The 17,578-nt window shown below is 46.6% G+C and overlaps 1 protein-coding gene across 7 annotated transcripts in view; it reads left to right on the forward strand.

Moving 5' to 3' along the window:
- ULK1 (unc-51 like autophagy activating kinase 1) overlaps nucleotides 1–17,578 on the forward strand; it is an 81,970-nt gene that overhangs the window by 40,959 nt on the left and 23,433 nt on the right. For 6 of the 7 annotated variants that reach the window (XM_055795008.1, XM_055795011.1, XM_055795010.1 and 3 more), the window contains 5 exons: nucleotides 4,032–4,082; nucleotides 11,113–11,201; nucleotides 13,273–13,438; nucleotides 14,713–14,773; nucleotides 15,117–15,206. In XM_055795008.1, coding sequence (XP_055650983.1) covers nucleotides 4,032–4,082; nucleotides 11,113–11,201; nucleotides 13,273–13,438; nucleotides 14,713–14,773; nucleotides 15,117–15,206 — 457 coding nt within the window. The remainder of the gene's footprint in view (nucleotides 1–4,031; nucleotides 4,083–11,112; nucleotides 11,202–13,272; nucleotides 13,439–14,712; nucleotides 14,774–15,116; nucleotides 15,207–17,578) is intronic. The other variant, XM_055795009.1, reaches the window with a different exon arrangement.

The raw sequence follows: 17,578 nt of genomic DNA on the forward strand, positions 1-17,578 counted from the left end.
ATGCCTTGGTTCTCATCAGGGCTCAAGCTGGCAGTCTTTCGACTCTCCCTGTAGACCTGTGTCTCTGTCTCCTGACTTGGCTGGCATGAATTTCCTTTTTTTGATGTCTTACTCCTTCTAAACGGAGAACAATCATTATGTGCTAGGCAGTTCTGGCTTTGGCAGACTCTTCCAGATGTGTCTAGCTGAGCTAAAAGGTCTGAAGAACCTCGAGTGAAGCCATGTCCTAGAGGAAAATGGGCAGAGGTGGAATCATTCCTAGAGCCCCAGAAAGGACCAGGTCATTTAAAGGGAGCTCTGTGGTCTTTTAGTCTTCCCCACCACCTCTCCTGTCTTCTTGGTCAAAGACAGTCTAGACTCGTCTCAGGTGAAAATTGGGATCTGAATGCTCTCTCTCACCAAGGAAGCTGGCCCTGGTGGTGTCTCCTGAGAGCAGCAGGGAGCAGCTTTGCTGCCACTGGCCAGTGCTGCTGCCGGGAGGTGTAGGCTTGCCTCTCAGCCTTTCTGTTTGAGTAAGGTTTGTGCTGGGCAAGCCTGCTCAAGTGGTTTTCCTGAGACAAGGCAGCAAGGCCAAAGCCAGTGCACTTGTGTTAAGTGTCAGATGGGCAGTATCACAGCAAAAGCATCCTGCTTTTTGCACAGACACTACATTTTTTCACCTGACTATAAAGTGTGCTGCTGTGTTTTTTCAGGATACTGTTTTTTAGTCAGGCTTGGGGTAAAAGGGTTTGACATATCTGTCTTTTGGGAGGTGACTTTCTGTTGGTTTTTTGCTGCTTATCTGCTCAGGTGGATTGTTTCACGCTGGGCAGCATGTGCTAGTTGAAGAGAAATTGTTTTGCAGCCTCTGTTATTCTTTTGGATTAGAGATGCCGGGAAAGCCTTTGAGGAGACAGTGTCACTTGGGTGAAGCAAGTGTGACACAGATTAAGTGAAGCTGATCATAATTATCCAGGGCTGAATGCAAAGCACTGCCGTACTACAGTGCAGAAGTGAGAAAACAAGCCTTTTGAAAAGGGAGTTGTTGAAGCTACTGACTGACTTGGATGTAAGCACCTCTCAGATTCCCTGCAGATTGTCTGTCTGGGCTGTGGGTCTCTACCTATTCAATCAGGCCGCTGTGCATTTCAAAAGAAAATATCTTTGATGCTCCTGTTTCCCTGCTGTCAGAAATTGAGTCTGGTAAACCTTTTTGGCCCCCTGTAAGCTAGTTTTGTACCTCTTGGGAGTAGACTGCATGAGTCAGTGTCTAACACTTGGAAATTTGAGATAATAGACTTTGATTTCACTCAGGACAACAGTTACAGCAATTCTTGCTGCACCGAGATTGTTGCCTGCCCTTAATCACATGCAGGATCCTTTTCTCTATAAATTGGCATGTCCTTGTAAGATGTAACTGTTTCTCAGGGAGAGTTTGTGAATATGTTCTGTAAAGGTGCCTATATTTGAGATACTCCTTGTGCTTTATAGAAGGCAGGTCTCAATGGCTGTGTGACATCCCATGCCATATTCTGATATCTCCTGTCAGTCGAGAGGAAAGCAAGTGCCAGAGCCGTGATTTATTTAGACCAATACACTTCCACAGAATCCAGTTGTATTCCTGGTCTCATCCACCTCTGACTCGGCTGAAGCATCTGAGCTTCCTCCCTGCTTGTGACACCACCGTTTTCCTTTCCCTGCTGTCTGCTGGTGCTCAATCTTCAGCTTTTCTACATTCCTGAGGGCTCAGACTCTCTGACCTACCAAATGGACCCTTTTCCTTAGCGTCTGCTCAGGAGGCATCCAGATGATGCCCCTTGCCGAAATAGCAGCACTGCTTAAATGAGAGCTCTTCCCTGTGCCCAGCTGTTGCTGTGTTTTCAGCTGCTGTCCGTGGCCAGCTGTGCACAAGCTGTTAACGGCCCACAGCTTCAAATCCTATGTGAAGCAGATCTCCCCCTTCCCTTAGGTAGCACCCCATAGACAGGTGCTTTGTCCTCCTACTGGCAAACTAACTGTCGCTGCTCCCTTCACCTGTGGTATTTATAGGAAGTCTGCTTTGGCTCATGGTTGGTGCCTTTGTTCACTGTTCCTTTCCTCTCCTGCGCTTTGTAAGGTGAAGATTTGCCAGTGCTGCCAGGCTAGGGATGGTTCCTGAGCCACCATCCCCAGAGGAGGGGTGTCCTCCTGTTCTTGAGGACCTCTGCAGTCTGCCTGGAGAAGAGTGCTGTGCCCTCAAGGGAGCTCCCCAGAGTTTAGTTGACCCACACAACAGCAACACAAAAGCTTCAAACGTCATTTACTTGTTGTGTCTCAGCTGCTCTTCAGCCAGAAATTGATGGTCTTTGCAATCTCAAGATTATCTAGAGGAAAGGCAGGAGGGGGTTCAAGTTGCAAATTTCCTGCAGGATCGTTTAAATTTTGCTTTGCAAGCCACAACTAATAAGCAGTTTGGAGGGGGGAGGGGGGAAAATGAAAGAAATCATTTCCATCCCCTCAGTTGAATCAGCTAAGCTGAGGGGTGGTACCCTCTGGAGAGGCAGGCTGAAGAAGCAGGAAACTCCAGCAGCTGGGCAGCTCCAGGCAGGATAAGGATGTCCTCCATCTACAGCAGATCTTAATTTGTGGGATTTCAGCTTTCCCTTCCAGAGATTCCCATCACTTCTGTTGTGCTAAGTTCGAGACCAGTGCACTCTGGCTGCAGGACCCTGAAATAGCAGTGGCAAGGAGGGGCTGGGGAGAGAGGAATTGTTTAACTTTAAAAAGCAGACAAACAAAATACTCAGTTGCTACTTTATGGAAAGCCTGCTGGCCAAAGAGGAGCTGTTTACAGAAAGCAGAAGTTTGTAAACCTTAAGTGTTGCAACAGGAAAACTATGCTGGTAACAAGTTGAACTGCCTGCAGTTAGCCAAATAATCAGTGTTGATCCGTGAGTAACGCTCCTGAAAGGTGGAGGTGCTGGTGGTGGTAGGAGAGGACTCTGGCGTAGAGCTGCAGTGGATCAGACGTGAAGGCGTCAGGAGGGGTGGCTACTTGTCAGGACAGGCGAGCACGTGGAGGGTCTCCAGCAAGCCAGGACAGAAGCCTTTCTTGGCCTGGATCTGTAGAATATCTTGCCGTAATGAGTAAAGAAGGCAGCAGTTATGTCTAGTGTGAAAGGGAGGGAGTTCTGTGTGGGCCTTCTAGAAAATGCATTTCTGCCTTCAGTGCACAATGGATTTGGGTCTGTGTGTGATAGAAGACCACTCAGTGGAAGTCCTTTTGTCCTATCATTCCTCTTCTGTGGAATGAGTGGCAGTGCAGTGTGATAAATACAGCTCTCCTGGATCCCTACAATTAGGGTGACCTGCCGCCCTGATCAGCCAGGGACTTTTGTCTTTCAGTGCACCTTGGGATTTCTCCCTTCTTGCTGATGGGAGCTTTTGATGCTCATGCACAGGCATGGCCATGCCAGGATGTGACATAGTCATGCTGTCTGGCTCTCAATAACTGATGCCATTCCTAGAAGTGTAAGAGTTGTTGCAAGACAGTGAAGCATTAACAATTTAGTGTGTTCTCCCCAGCAGCCCAGGGTTGTAGCTTGCAGCAAAATCTAAGTCCATTAATGCCCTGTGGGGAAGGAAAATCCATTAGTACTGGTGGCGAGTCCAAAGGTACAAATCCTCATGTCCTTTGGCCATGCTTTTGGCAAAGTTTTTTTTCCTCCCTTTCTTCATTAATGTAATTGCCCCAGCTCTGATTTTGCAGAGATGGCTGGTAGCAGAGGAACCACTTCTTTTTTTTTTTTTTTTCATACTTATATAGCAATCCCTGGATTCAAATAATTTTCCATCCTTTTTTAAGAGTAGGTCCTACGTGCAGTTCCCAGTCCGCATTCTTGACAGCTGCTATATGCCACCACAGTTGACCAACTTCCATGGATGACTGGATTGCATGGAAAAATCACTGTAAAAATACTGTAACTTGCTAGGCTTTAACTGCTTTGTAAACTTCTTACAGTCTCTTCCTTTCACTGAGTCATTGTTCCTGAATTCTTTTTTTTTTTTTTCAGATGAATTTTTCCATCACCCATTCTTGGATGCAAGTGCCTCTATGAAAAAATGTAAGTGTTGCATTTTCTTATTACAACTCTCTTTCAACTCTGGCATGGCTTCCTTTGCTGCTAGTTCAAGAAGAAAGAAAAAGACTGCTTTCTGTTTTTCTTAGTCATTTAGGCAGGGATTTGGCATTTGTTACTGTGTGTCCAGATTTTGCCATCAAAATGTATTTAATTATGCTGAGTTATCTTCAAAGGGATGATTAGGGGCTGCTTAGAAACCTAAAGCAGAAGCAAGTCTAGCTTTGAAATGTATTCATCTTCTTTGTATGAAGTGCTTGGCCAGCGGGGATGCTTGTAGGTAAACAGGATTATGCAGCACGGTCTTGCTCTTCGTCTGCATCTGCAGGGCAGTTCAGGATAGTGAATGGTGGAAACGGGCACTCTTGCCCCTGCTTGCCAGCTGGCACCTTAGGTTGGCTGTGCAAAACGGCAGGCTCCGGTTACCAAATCTTGCTTCAGCATTTACCTCCAAATTCTTAATAAATCTTAATGGTTACATTTGAATGCTCTGTGAGAACTGGCCAAAGCAAAGACAGATTTCTATTGAAAGTTCTTTCTTTCTTCGTTTGATTCAAAACTTTTGAATATTTCCAAGCACACTTACTAGGATTCAGAGGTTTGTTTTCAGTGGAAAACAATTCAGAATTGCTTCTAGTGTGTATGGGATATGATAGTCCTTCGGCCAAGACACTTAGCTTGGTGGAATTATGTGTGGTTGTCATATTCTGGAAGGATCCTCCTGAGCCCTTTAATCTCCTGATAGAACCAAGGCTTCCCATCAGTGAGTGACATGGGGTGCCCAGTGCAAGGGCTAGAAGTTTCAGAGGAAGCATGTCTAGCACATTCTGAACACGGAGCCCTGGTTGGATGTATGTTGTAGGTGGATGCCCCTTGTCTGATGTCCACATCACTCCTGACAGTCCCTTGCTTTCTTGCTTCCAGAGCAGGAATTCTTAGTTGCTCCTGATACAGATTTTAACTGTGTACTTAGGTGACCGTCCTGCGGGCAAGAAAAGACGCTTCTGGTTTAGGGGAGCTGGCAAACCGGCCAGGCCCCTGTCTCCATCTGCACCAGCAAGATGTGGGGCGAGTCCTGTAAAGCAGGACTGCTCTGCAGGCAGGAAAGGACTCTGCCTGTGTAGGAGTCCTCCTGAGCCAGCTCGGCTCTCAGCACCTGCTATACCACTGCCGTATATGAAAAGCCCTTCAAAGTCTGATCCCCCTGTGGGCAGAGGACTCCCTTGGGATGCTGTTGCATGCCCACCAGCTCATCTCCTGCCTCCAGCAGTTCCCTTGCTTCGTTGTCCAGGGGAACAGAAGCCCCACTGCAAACAGGAGAGGGTTCTCCTGACTTGGCCTGAGTTTCCAGCTTCTGCGCAGTTGCCATGCAGAAACCTGAGGCACCATTATGAGCAGGGGACTGTAGCTCAGCTTTTACCCCCAGCTGCACCAAAGTTAGTGGTGTGGGGTCAAGGCCCAATAAAAAGAGTACCTTTACGGGCAGGTAAGGACTATAGGAACTCCAGACCTCTCTGCTGCCCTGCTGGTCCTCACCTCCGGGCATGTGTCCACAGCCTGGAGTCCTCTCCAGGCAGGAAGAACCACTGCTGGTCTTGAAAAGATGAGGAGAGAAATATCTCACCATTGTTGGGGGTCTTCTAAGTTGTTGTGTGCAGAAATCTGCTAGTGGAGAAGATGGTGCTTGCAGTCTGCTATGGAGGTCTCTGCTTGCCAGATGACAGCGATGGGTGAAGGTGTCCAGGAGGTGCAGTGAAGGACCTGGGTGAGGGAGGCTGCATGTGGGAAGGGTGGTCCTTTCGATTTCTGAATAGGTGGGAGGAGCCAGTGTGTCAGCAAAGATCTGGGTTGTGGTAATCTCCATAAGAAAAGCTCACCTGAGGTGTATGGAATGCTGCTTAACATGGTAGCATGCTTCGTGTTTGCAGTTGTAGCTGAAGTGGATGACTTGGCAAGGTTGCAGTTGCCCAGGGGCTAGCTCCCGTGGGTTTGCATGCAGAACCAAGACTAGTCCACAAGTTTATTGTGCTACTTCATCTCGGCGGGTGGTTTAGCATGTAGGAAGTATGGAAGAGAAGAGATAGAGCTGCACCTGTATCATGATGGTTGTGCCCAGACCCAGAGGCCACAGGCCTGTGGTGGGGGACGGCGGGAGGAGCAGTGTGCCCTCCTGGTTTTGTTCTCCATGGAAACTGGTAACTGGGCTGCCACTGGCTTCGGTGGAAGCAGGACTAAGTCCTTCACATTTGAGAGCACACAATTCTCTTAGGAGAGGCTGCTGGACTGTCTGTGCCAGCGCCTGCGCTCGAGTAGTAGCGGTTCTGGGACCAACTTGTGGAGACCTTGGCTAGGCTGAGGGACCCGCTGTGCTGCCGCCACCTGAAGGGCCTCCCGGCTCAGGGTCGCCTGCACTGCACTGGAGGCAGCCGTGCACCCGCCTGGGTCCCAAACCAGTGCTGAGGTGAGACTCTCCCTTTCATAGGGGAGCACCTCGCAGCGTGAGCAGTGTGGTGGTCCCGTACCGCTGTGGGCAGATCGGCCCTTGGGTGGCACAGGGGGGGCTGCTGCAGAGCTGGGCACGGCACAGGCTGCGGAGCCCTGTCGGGCTGTGCCAGAGCAATGAGTAACAATAAAGTGAGAGCTGTCAGCTGTTCATTCTGCGTGGATATGTGTTAGTAGACCATCTTGTGGAATTAGATCTTTAGTGCAACGTAATCTTGGAATTCAGTAGATCGGGGAATCCTCAAATGTGGATAATTTTGAAGTTGCTGAGGCAGGGGTCCCCCTTGTTTAAATAAATCTGCATGTTTTTCAAGACGGATCATTAAAATCAACATTTCTGTCAAAAATCTTGAAATACGACATTTTTGACAAGTTCATCCTCTCCGCTGCGGTTTCAAGGGACACTTGTTCTCATGTCCGTCCTCTCATCTCACTCCTTTAGTGGAGCAAGGACGCCAGGCTGCTGCCATCAAGGAGTGCTGCAGACCTCAGCCTGCAGAGTAGGGTCAGGGCCTTGCGCTTTAGCTAAAACATGTGCTTTATTTTTTGTTTGTTTATTTATATTTTTTTTTATATTGTGGGGTTTGTACCTGTGACTAAGCATGTACTTTAGATGTGTAAAAATTTATTAATAAAGTCTTTAAAATACTATGTCTAGTCAGAATGTCATCTGTCTGTAGCCAGGTCTGATCAGCATATGGTACGGGGCAGTGGATTACAGTAATAATGCATGAGAAGGCATAATTAGACGCTTGTGCAAGTCTTCTCTGAGTAAACACATTGTAATTGGTACCCATGCAGAATATTTTGGAGGTTTTTTTGCTTCTGCCTTTAATGAATGGTAAGCTGGTACCTCCTTTACTCGGAGTTAAGAGAGCATGAAAGGCGAGCTGTTATGGTTCAGAAGTGTACGGTGGCTCAGTGTCTGGAGTATCTGCCAGGCTTGGCTTAACTTACCATCTTTATAATTCTATTGTACATAAAATACTCAGAAACCAGAAAGATCAATGTGACTTCTGCATATATAAGGTTTTAATGGTGCAAATTTTTGAACTTTAAAAAGCAGCCTATTCTTCGGGCTAGTCCTTTCAGTTCTTGTGCTCAAACTGTTGACTTGTCAGAGACTGCAATTAAATGACTTTTTGATGACTGGTTTTAATTGAATCCAGATAATCACAAAAATGCATCTCTCCAGTGTGTGTAGAACTCGGATTCCAAATAAAGCTTTTATATAAAGCTTGAGGCTTGGATATTTTTAGGATGACCAAGCCCCTGATAGGATGACATGTCAGAAGTGTTTTTTGCAAGTGTAGGATCCAGTATCAGGATCCACACAGCTGGAGCATGGGCTTGCCTTTGTGGCTCCCAGCTCTCCCATTCTGAAACCGGTTGGCATTGGTTATGCAACGTACAGGATGACTGTTTTGTTGCTGGAACAAGTTGGAGAGGACAATTATGAAAACAGACTTATTTACATTACAATTACACTGCAGCAATTTCTGGATTTGGGTGGGGGCCTACAATCCCTGTTAACATTCCCCGCATTCAGACTTGAGCTGAAAACATGATGAGCCAAGTGTTTGCACCCTTTTTAATTTTAAACTGGGAGTGTCTGGGTGTGTGGAGGAGAGGGAAGCAAGCGTCTTGCTTCAAGCTGTCCTATGTGGCTGATGCTGAAAAATGCCCAAACAGGGATGTAGTGGTCAGAGAGGGTTTGTCAAAGCCAAACTGTGTAGTCCTACATGCATGAAAATCTGTTCTCGGTGTCAGGACCTTTTGAGTTGGACCTCACAGCATCACAGGGTGGATTTGGGGAGTTTACAGGGTTTTAAACAGGAACAATGATTGAGAGGGGCTGTATCTAAAGGTGTGCTTCGTGCGGACAGAGTTCTAACTTCAGTTTTGGGTGATAGTGGCAAAGTCTGCTCTTACCTTCCTTCCTAGATTGATGGAAAGCTGTCCAAAGCAAATGGACAAAAATAGGAAAGTCTTAATTCCAGCCAGGTTTAAATCAATAATAAACACAGAACCAAAATACAGTGGAGGGGCCCTTGAGAGGGAAATTAAATTACTATAACAAAAAGACTAATTCCAGGAAAAACGAACAATGATACAAGTCTTGCAGCAGCCACCTGTGAATACAGTTCAAGAATCACTCACCTTTCCTTGAAAGTGCCTTTCTGTAATGGGAAGGTTGGTCTCTACAAGGGTGAATTGTTCTGTAACAGCTGGCAGGATACAAAGGGGGAGACTTCCTCCACCCTGGATTTTTGGTGTTGTATGTATAAGGAAGGTATTAGGGATTGCTCTGCGGGAAGATCGCAGAGATCAAAAGCAGTGTGGTAGAGGCAGAACAGAGCTCTCCATTTTACAGGCACTTTCTCAGACCTCTGTGTGTGTTCCCTGAGCGTGGGGAGTGGGAGCCAGCTGTGCTGGAGGAACATGTGGGGTGTGGGAGTAGCAGCTCTCTATGCCAAGCCCCTGACCGACCTCCCAGAATACCCACCATCGCCGTCCCCGTGCCTCAACCGGAGCCGGGGCAGTGTGTTTTAACAGCACAGCCCATCAAGGGCATGAACCCAAGTATAAATAGATGCAGAGGCTAAAAGGCATCCTCTCACAAAGCTTTGGAAAGATTTATTTCGTTATGGACCTGACCCTCAAAATGCTGGCAGTGAGTGCTGTCAGTATGGTCCATCACTGGAGGGAAGGGCATCTGTGTGTGTTGCTGCACGCTGGCCCCACGCTGCTGTCCTGCTGTGGCTTCCTATTGCACAAGCCCCAGGACTCTGTTGAATCAGTCTGTTAACCTCTCAGAAAAACATTTGGGTTTTGTTAATGTTAGCAAAGGGAGGAGGAGATCACTGTGACCCTGGTGGAATTGTTACAGCAGTTGATTATCTATGGTGAAACTTATATTTTAAATTTACTCTTCTTTGGTTTCGTTTTCCTGCTGTTGGATCTTGTTGCATCTCTGCCAGGCTGAGGAGTTCAGCATCTCAGTGGTGGTTCTGTTTGTGCCAGGAGACACTGGTCCAGGCACCCTTTGACAGGCTTCATGGAAAGATGTCTTAAAGCCTTTTGTCAAAAGGTGTATTTTCCCATTCTTTTATCGTTAGAACATTGTTTCAATGGTTAATTGCAGAGAGATGTATTTTTCTAGCTGTTTGGATAAAGTACTTTGTAGTATCTAATGTGGTTGATGACAGAGGTAGTTTTACTTCAAACAGAAGCGTTCTTCTTCTAGGTGTTATTAACCTTCCTTGTATAAGTACGGAGTTATCAGCACAGATCCTGTAAAGGTAGAAATCTGTTACCAGGTGCTAATTCTCTGCCAGCACAATGGAAGAGGAGCAAAGTGTTCCTCTCCTCACTTCAGTATTGCCCTGATCTCTTAAGTCATTCAAATACCGAAATGGTTGGTATTTGTATGAGTAAAATTGGTATTGGTCAGAGTAAAATCTGACTTCAAGCTGCCTTGAAGTGGGGATGCTGGGACTCTTCTGCAGCTTGTGCCCTGTTCAGTCAGGTGCGGATGGACTGGGGGATTTGAACTACTAAACGCTTCAAAGTCCTGTAAAGAGCCAGTGTTACCTTTGACTTGTCTTCCTCCTCGGTTGAGCATTTCAAAGTTATTTACTGAACCTCACTTGTATAAGTCATTGGAGTTAAATATTCTTTTCTTCTGTGATGCCTTAATCACCTTTTCTGCCTGAAGGTCAACGCTAACTGGTCCTTTCAGTGTCAGCTTTATGTCTCTGTGAGAGTTACAAAAGAAAGTTCAACACTGAAGTGAGTAAAATGTGCAGTTCTGAGGTGGAACAATAAACCGTAAAAGGACAGGATGCAAGACTAGCCTGTGCTCTGGAACAGTTTCTGTGCAAAGAGATTGAATAAGCAAAACCTCTTTAACTTGCAGAAGTGGCTGAGGGAGAATGTGCTGAGGTATAGGAAGCAATGAACTAATTCCTTGTGGAATGGCTAATTCTGTGGGGGTTTTGTAGCACGTGGTCTGGGATGCCCAAGTGACGGTTTGGGCGGCAAGCACCTAGGGCTTGAGTAGCCACTGTTGCATGTGTGCTAAGCCACACAGTCTGATGAAGGAGAAACTGTAAGGATATGTTCTGGCTTCTACCCTCTGCCCCTGACATGAATCAGTCCGCTTTTCTGTTCATCTTTCCACTCATTTGCAAAGATGCTTTGGAGGCTCTTTAGGGCAGAAACTGTCTTGCTGCCTGTGTAGGTCAGCTGTCAAGTGGTCAGATGATGTGAGTGAGACCTTCCCCCACAAGAGCTATAACCATGAAATGGTGTAGAGGGGAGTGGATGGGTGTGAATCATATAACTGAACAGAATGCTAATTTTTGTCCTCCTTTAATTGGCCATATCTGATATTTGAGATACATGATGGTACATGAAATGAACCTGATGGGAAAAGATGGAAAAGACATTTTATTATTGATCGATCTTAATTTGACAACTTCTTTTGTTTTTTGTCTTTTGCTGGTTTTAGCTGCTTCCGTGCCAATGCCTTCTTATCCCAGTTCAGGCTCTGGTAGTTCCTCCAGCAGCTCTTCTACTTCCCACCTGGCTTCACCTCCCGTAAGTACAGCTCAGGGGATGCACACTGCTTGTGTTAATGGTCTCCCTGCTTGCTGGTTTGAAAGAAGGTCTCTGCTTTTGCTGTCTTCTGGTGCAAGTCACTGAGCACTTCAGTTCTGCCTGAGTTTGGTTCATTGTCTTCTCCAGTCCGTTTAGAGTTTACATCCCGCAGGTTGTCTGTCTCTCCACATGTTTCAATTTGCCATTGCCTATTATATGAAAAGCCTTTATGAAAGGAGTTGGTATTAATGAGACTAGTTTGTCTTGGCAGAGATGGAAAGCTCCTTGGAATCAACAAACAGTCACTAATTCAGGGTATAGCGCTGCTTACTTGGCTGCCAGTTCTCTGTTTCCAAGCAAAGTCTCTGCAGCGTGACAGCACACCCACCCTTCTGTGTAAGGTGAACCTCCTCCTTTCTGACCAGCATTTCCAGGTGCCAGAGGGACATTCAGCAAAGCTGTTTGCTCAGATCAGATCTGCCACAGTCTGGTGGTCTTGTGAGAGATGATCTGAACTGACAGTTTTTTCTCTCTGGTTACCTGAAATGATGAAGACTTCTCTGGAGGGGCAGAATATTAACTGACCAGCGAAGTGGCATTCCTCCAGCTTGCTGAACTGAGAGCTTGTTTTTGGAGGCTCTTGGTGAAAGCTGCCTTTTGACTTTGAACTCAGGAATGCTGGTGGTGTGATGGGCAGGGCAAGGGAGAAGGGTTGAATTTCTTTCCCCCTGGCATTACTGCTTTTTTGCTTTGTTTTCTGAGTTTCCTTGGGCCAAGGCATCTCAGCCTGGTGTGGAAAAGGCTGAGAGGCACTATATCAGAAGTTGATATAGGTGCTGGACAGAGAAGAGAGGCTCTCCTCTGAAAGTCACATAACTGTATTCCCAAGCGCTTCTTCCTCCCCCTGCAGCCCGGAGCAGAGGGTGGCTGGCTGAGGCCCTCCTGTCCTTAAGACTCCAGGAATGGGTAGATGGTGTGAAAAGTAGTCTCTCCCCTGAGCTTTCCTCGTCTGGGGGCCTCAGGGTAGTACAGACTGGCTGCCAAACTGAGAGGGGGTCCCATGTTGGAAGGGTACTGCTCTGGTCCTGCTCTGCATTTTGAAGTTTTGCTGATGGAGGTGTGGTGGCTCGGCATGTGAAAAATGCCCCATCTGCAGGGCAGAGCTAGCAGATTGGGTGGAAAAGAAACAACTTTGACAGTTGGGAAATTCCTTCTGCGTGTGTGCACTGCATGCACAGTGAGGGAGAGTCCCCACTGGTACAGCGGGAGAGTCTTTGGAGGGTGAACAAGTCCTTAACTGGGCCCAGGTGAAAGCTGGTTCAAGTCTTTCTCAGCCTAAAAATGCATTAGGATAAGGATTGTGATCTGCTCTGTGGGCAGTTCAGTGGTCTTAAACCATCTGCCCTCTTCCATCTGTCTGCAAAACACGAGGATTGCAGAGCTATTTATCGTTTGGCTGAAGGAAGTAGAAAAATGGGACTTTTTAGGGTCTGTCCTGCCTCTGATGGCTGTAAGGTGTCATCTATCGAATACTTAGGCTCCTTCAGGCCTTTCTTTAACTCCTTATCAGCACTGCAGCAAAACAGGGTTGTTCTGAAATTGCAGGGACACATGTACGTGTTCCTGAGTGCTGCTTACTACAAAAGCGCAAGTAGAGACCAGATGGTTAATGTTTAAGAACAAACAAAAAAAACAACCTAAAAGAACAACCAAAAGTATCTCCAAAATCTCTTCTGTGTTTCACAGTCATACTAAACTGAGTCGATAGAAAATGCGTGGTTGATCCAGAAAACCTTAGTAGAGGGGATGCAATACCTCAAGTGAATTTTTCTTATCTGTGGAGCATCAGACAAGCCAATAGTATGTTTTGTATAACAAAAGATGCACTGTTCTGACTTGGACATAAAAGGTTGTTCCTTTTCAGTAAACTAAACGGCTGCTTCTGGCAAACTATCAGCCCTGATTTATCAGCAAAATGTTGTTTGTAGCCTCGTACAGCTCAGTTTAAAGGATGGAGCAGAACGATGAAGGAGCTGTGCTGAAGCCAGTGTTTGTTTCATCCTTGCATTAGCAGTCCCTTGGAGAAATGCAGCAGCAGCTGCAGGAGAAGGCGCTGGCATCTCCGACCCAGGATTCGCCCGGCTTTCTGCATGGATCGAAGGACTCCGCTGGAAGCAGCAGTAAGAATTCATCCTGTGACACAGATGACTTCGTTATGGTCCCAGCACAGTTCTCAAGTAAGGTGGTTTCTGTAAATGTAGAGGTTCTAAGCAGAGGGGGATGTGGATGTTAGGGATGGTTCCTAGGAAGTTGAAAGAGCAATTAAACCTGTCTGTTTTGACTGAGTAACAGGAATGTGTTTGTTCTCAAGTTGGAAGTGACATCTGGCTCACTTGCTAGTTTCGTAGGATATTTTGTAATTACCTTCGAAGGTAGGATTTGAGAGTAAATATTACTCGGGAACCTCAATAAGAGATTGAACCTGGTAATCCAACTGGAAAAGAAGATAAGTAGGCTCACGGGGAAATGTCTCTCACAGAAGCTGTTTCCATGTCATCCTGTCTTCAGTTTCACTCAGCATCACAGCCCAAGACAGGATTTCAGCTAGCAAGCCAGGTTTTACACTTGAAAACATACCTGAAAAAAGCTAAAAGATGTTGGATTTTTCTTCAGATGTTTTGTATTTAATTTTAACATCTCTGTGTGTTTATACTGTGATAGGAATTGCTTGAAAGTATGTATGTATGTATGTGGGGGCCAGGGCTCCAGTTCAACCACATGCCTGAGTTTGTCCACACATGAGTCCTGACTTAAGCAGCAGAAGGATATTGTTCAAGCTTGACCATGTGTTGATGCTTTGCTGAGCTGGAACTCGGTGATAAATGCTGTGATTCCTCCTTTCACAGTTGCACTGCTTGTGTTAAAACAGGAATTTGGAGCAGTAGAACTGGAATCTGTGAAAGATCTCTGCTGTGCAATCCAAGAGTTCAGTGTTGCTTGTGTTTTTCCTGGGAACAGTGGTGGGACCAGTACACACTTGTCTTGTGCTAGTCATGTTTTCAGTGTTCAGATGTTTTGGCAAAGGCACAAACTTCCTACACGGCGTAGCCAGCTGCCAGCTCGTTTGGCTGCCCTGAATTTTTGCCTCTTAGGACACGGATGTTTCGGAGCCCAACGTGCAATAAATACCAGTCTTTAATACACAGCAGCTAATTGCTTGCACCAAGTGGTCGTATACTGATTGCCCTAAGTGATTCTGTCAGATTTCGGCCCCCTTCCAAAAGGACTCCTTTTCAGCCCGAATTTTCCAAAACTTTAGGGTATAAGGATTAGCAGCATCCACATCAGCTTCAGCCCACATGCATTTTCCAAAATGCTGACTTCAGAAGCAACTCATCAGGTCTTGGAGGAGCAGGAAATTCTACCCAAAATCTCAGTTGCTCTGAATATACAAAGATTTTTAAGAAAAACATCTCGAATTAATCTGTTTCTGCACTTCCTTGTTCCGCAGGTGATTTGACTGCTGAGGCTGCAGGAGGGAAACCAGTCCAAGACAGCCTGATGTACAGCGGGTAAGACCACTAAGGCAACTGCAGTTGCTGAGCCACTAGAGCGTACTGTGTGTTAGGGACTTCTGGATTCTGGTGGGTGGGAGGGTAGATGTTGCTGAGTTAACTTTTGTTTCAGGAATAACTGTCACCTGCCTGATGGTGACCAGTTTCAGTTTGATCATCAGCGCATGTAGCACCTGAATACCAGAGAGTGTGTGGGACAGCGTGATGGTCCTCGGGGCTCCTGCGAGTAGGCTCAGCAGAGGGTGCTGGGCACACGCAGCTCTGTTGCTGTGCTTTGCAGAGCAGGGAGCAGGGCTGGTTCCCAGGCTCCAACAGCTGGGTTCTTTCTCTTATTCTTCAGGAGTTCTCTGGTGACTTCAGCAGGCTTAGAAAGCCAGGGAAGGACACCATCTCCTTCACCCCCTTACAGCAGTTCTCCTAGCCCATCCAGGTAAGAAAGACTGTTCAGTGGTGACTGTGCAACACCAATTAACTGCACACTCATTGACTTCCAGGAGGGGATTTTACAGATACTGGTGTGCTGGGCAAGATCCACATCTCTCCTTTAATTAAAAGTTAACAAGAAACACCCAGGAGAAACTGCCCAGCCTTGGGCACTGATCAGTCCCAACACAGAGCCTATCTCCCTCTTCTGGCCCCTCAGGAGGGGCTAGGAGAAAATGCAGTAGAGCTGGAATCAGCTCTGTTCCCTAGGGAGCCAGGGATTATTCTCAAGCAGAAAGTACATGTGCTCCCACTGGCATGTATGTGCTACTCATCCCCTCTGTGCTCAGCCTGCAGAGGCGTTAGTTTTCCAGCTAAGGACTCTTGTTTCTAAATTCATGCAGTGAATTAGGGCACAGCACTTCAGGCAAGGCTGAAATTACGATGGTCTTGAACTACTGGGCAAATGTGGAGGGATGTCGCTCGTTGCCCCTTGCTGTTGAAGGACAGATCTGGGCCTGCTTCGGTGTTTGGAGTTTGCTTGAAAGTCCGGAAAGCTCCTTGTGCTGTGTCTGTGTAAAGTAATGCTGCTACGTGGAATTTGTTTACCCGTGAAGGATACAGGAGTAGGAGTAACAAGTGCAAACAGGCGTTGTCATAGGTTTACTTCCAACTAAACCAGTTGCTATAAACTCAGCTTTGTAGGTGCCGTCCAGCACTGCCAGTGGGTCCAGACACATTTGTGTTCAGAAGACGTGAACAGTCTGCAGAAGGCGATCCCATTGACTCTAGAGCTTGAAGCTTTAGGGTCTGTGCTTGGCTTGCAGGGAACTGGTGGTGTTGCTTCCCATCTCATTCCTGCTCACTGGGGAAGCAGGACAGCTTTCATCTTCTATTCTGTCAGAATGGCACCTGTTGAGGGAGGATGACTGAAGGGGATTTCAAACTGGGAGATGGATGACCCTAAAATCTTTCTTAAGAAGAAAATGTAGTCCCAGGCTATGGGTTGAACATACTCATCGCATAAACTGAGCCCAGAAAATGACAAAACATAGCCTCAAAGCGAGGAGAAAACATAGCTCAAAGCCTTGCTGACGCGATCAGATTAATTGGCAAGCATGTACCGCAGTGTGGAGTTTAATTGCATGAGGCTTCTTATGCTATCGCCTGCTAAGCTTTTTAACAGCTTACTCCTGAACTGATTCCTTTGCATTCAGGGGATCTGTCTTTATTAAGGGATTTGACCTTCTTTCTGGAGAGCGGTGAGTGGAAATGCATGGAAGTCGGCTACAAACACTGCCCACTTTTCGCTGTTCACCGCTGTCTTCACCAGGCAGGCCTTGCTGTGTTCTACTGGGTCACAAGGTGGCAAGTCACTGCCAGCAGCAAGGATCTAACCGTGCTTCTGCTCTTGCTGCCTTTCCTACTCATTCACAGCGGCTTCTTGTGGGGCAGATGCCAAACCCCATAGTGCTACTTCCAGCTTTCCTGTTTGCTTTGAAGAAACACTGAAAAGTTACTTCTTACCCTGTCCAGGATGGGGAATAAGACATAAGTAATGAAAGATTGGAGCAGTTGCTCCAAATCCAGAGTGCAAGGCACGATCTTTCATCTGTCCCCTGAAGTGCTTTGAACTGGTGCCACCCATTAACGTGGGCTTCAGTGCCCTGCACTGCAGATGTCACGAGGCCCCTTGGCTCAGCGCTCAGCTTCACTGGCGCAGAAGGATCCTGATTTTCTCTCTGTCTTTGCTCCCTCGGAAGCAGCAGTTTTCCCTTTCGTCTGTGGCTCTAGGCTAGCAAGCAGTGCTGGATGCAGTCCAACTAGGACAGAAAGCAAAGGCTATTTTAGAGTGGCCAGCAGCGGCTTTTCCTCAGGATGTCATGGTACACTCCAGAGCAGCTCTTCTTAACTAAGAGGGTAAGGACTAGGCAGAATTAAAATATGCTGATAGTTGATTTTTTTATTTTTATTTTTTAAAACACTTCCTTGCGGGAGATGCTTTGTAAGTCTAACCAAGGTACTTCCTTGGACATATCCCACAGCAATGGATATCATACCATTTCCAGAGAGCTTTTAATTACTGCCAAGTAATTAAACTCCCTGTCCCAGCTTTATCTTTTGGTCTTTGCAAATTTATGGCCAGTTGTAGTCCTTAAGGCTCGAGGCCAATTAACAAGTTTAGTATATGTCACCTCATTTGAATGCTTTCTTTTGCAACTTGCACCTTGTGGAGAAACCTGGCTTCTGTAAGGACTTGATATGACTCTTGGGAAGAAGGGAAGGATCCTTTCACTCACGAACCTCTTTTCCAAGAGAAGATTTTGGCCAGATTGAAAAGGTAGCGTTTGAAATGTGTGTTGAAAGTCAGGATATGTA

This window comes from Falco peregrinus, chromosome 2, assembly GCF_023634155.1.
Source record: "Falco peregrinus isolate bFalPer1 chromosome 2, bFalPer1.pri, whole genome shotgun sequence".
In the NCBI taxonomy this organism is placed as follows: domain Eukaryota; kingdom Metazoa; phylum Chordata; class Aves; order Falconiformes; family Falconidae; genus Falco; species Falco peregrinus.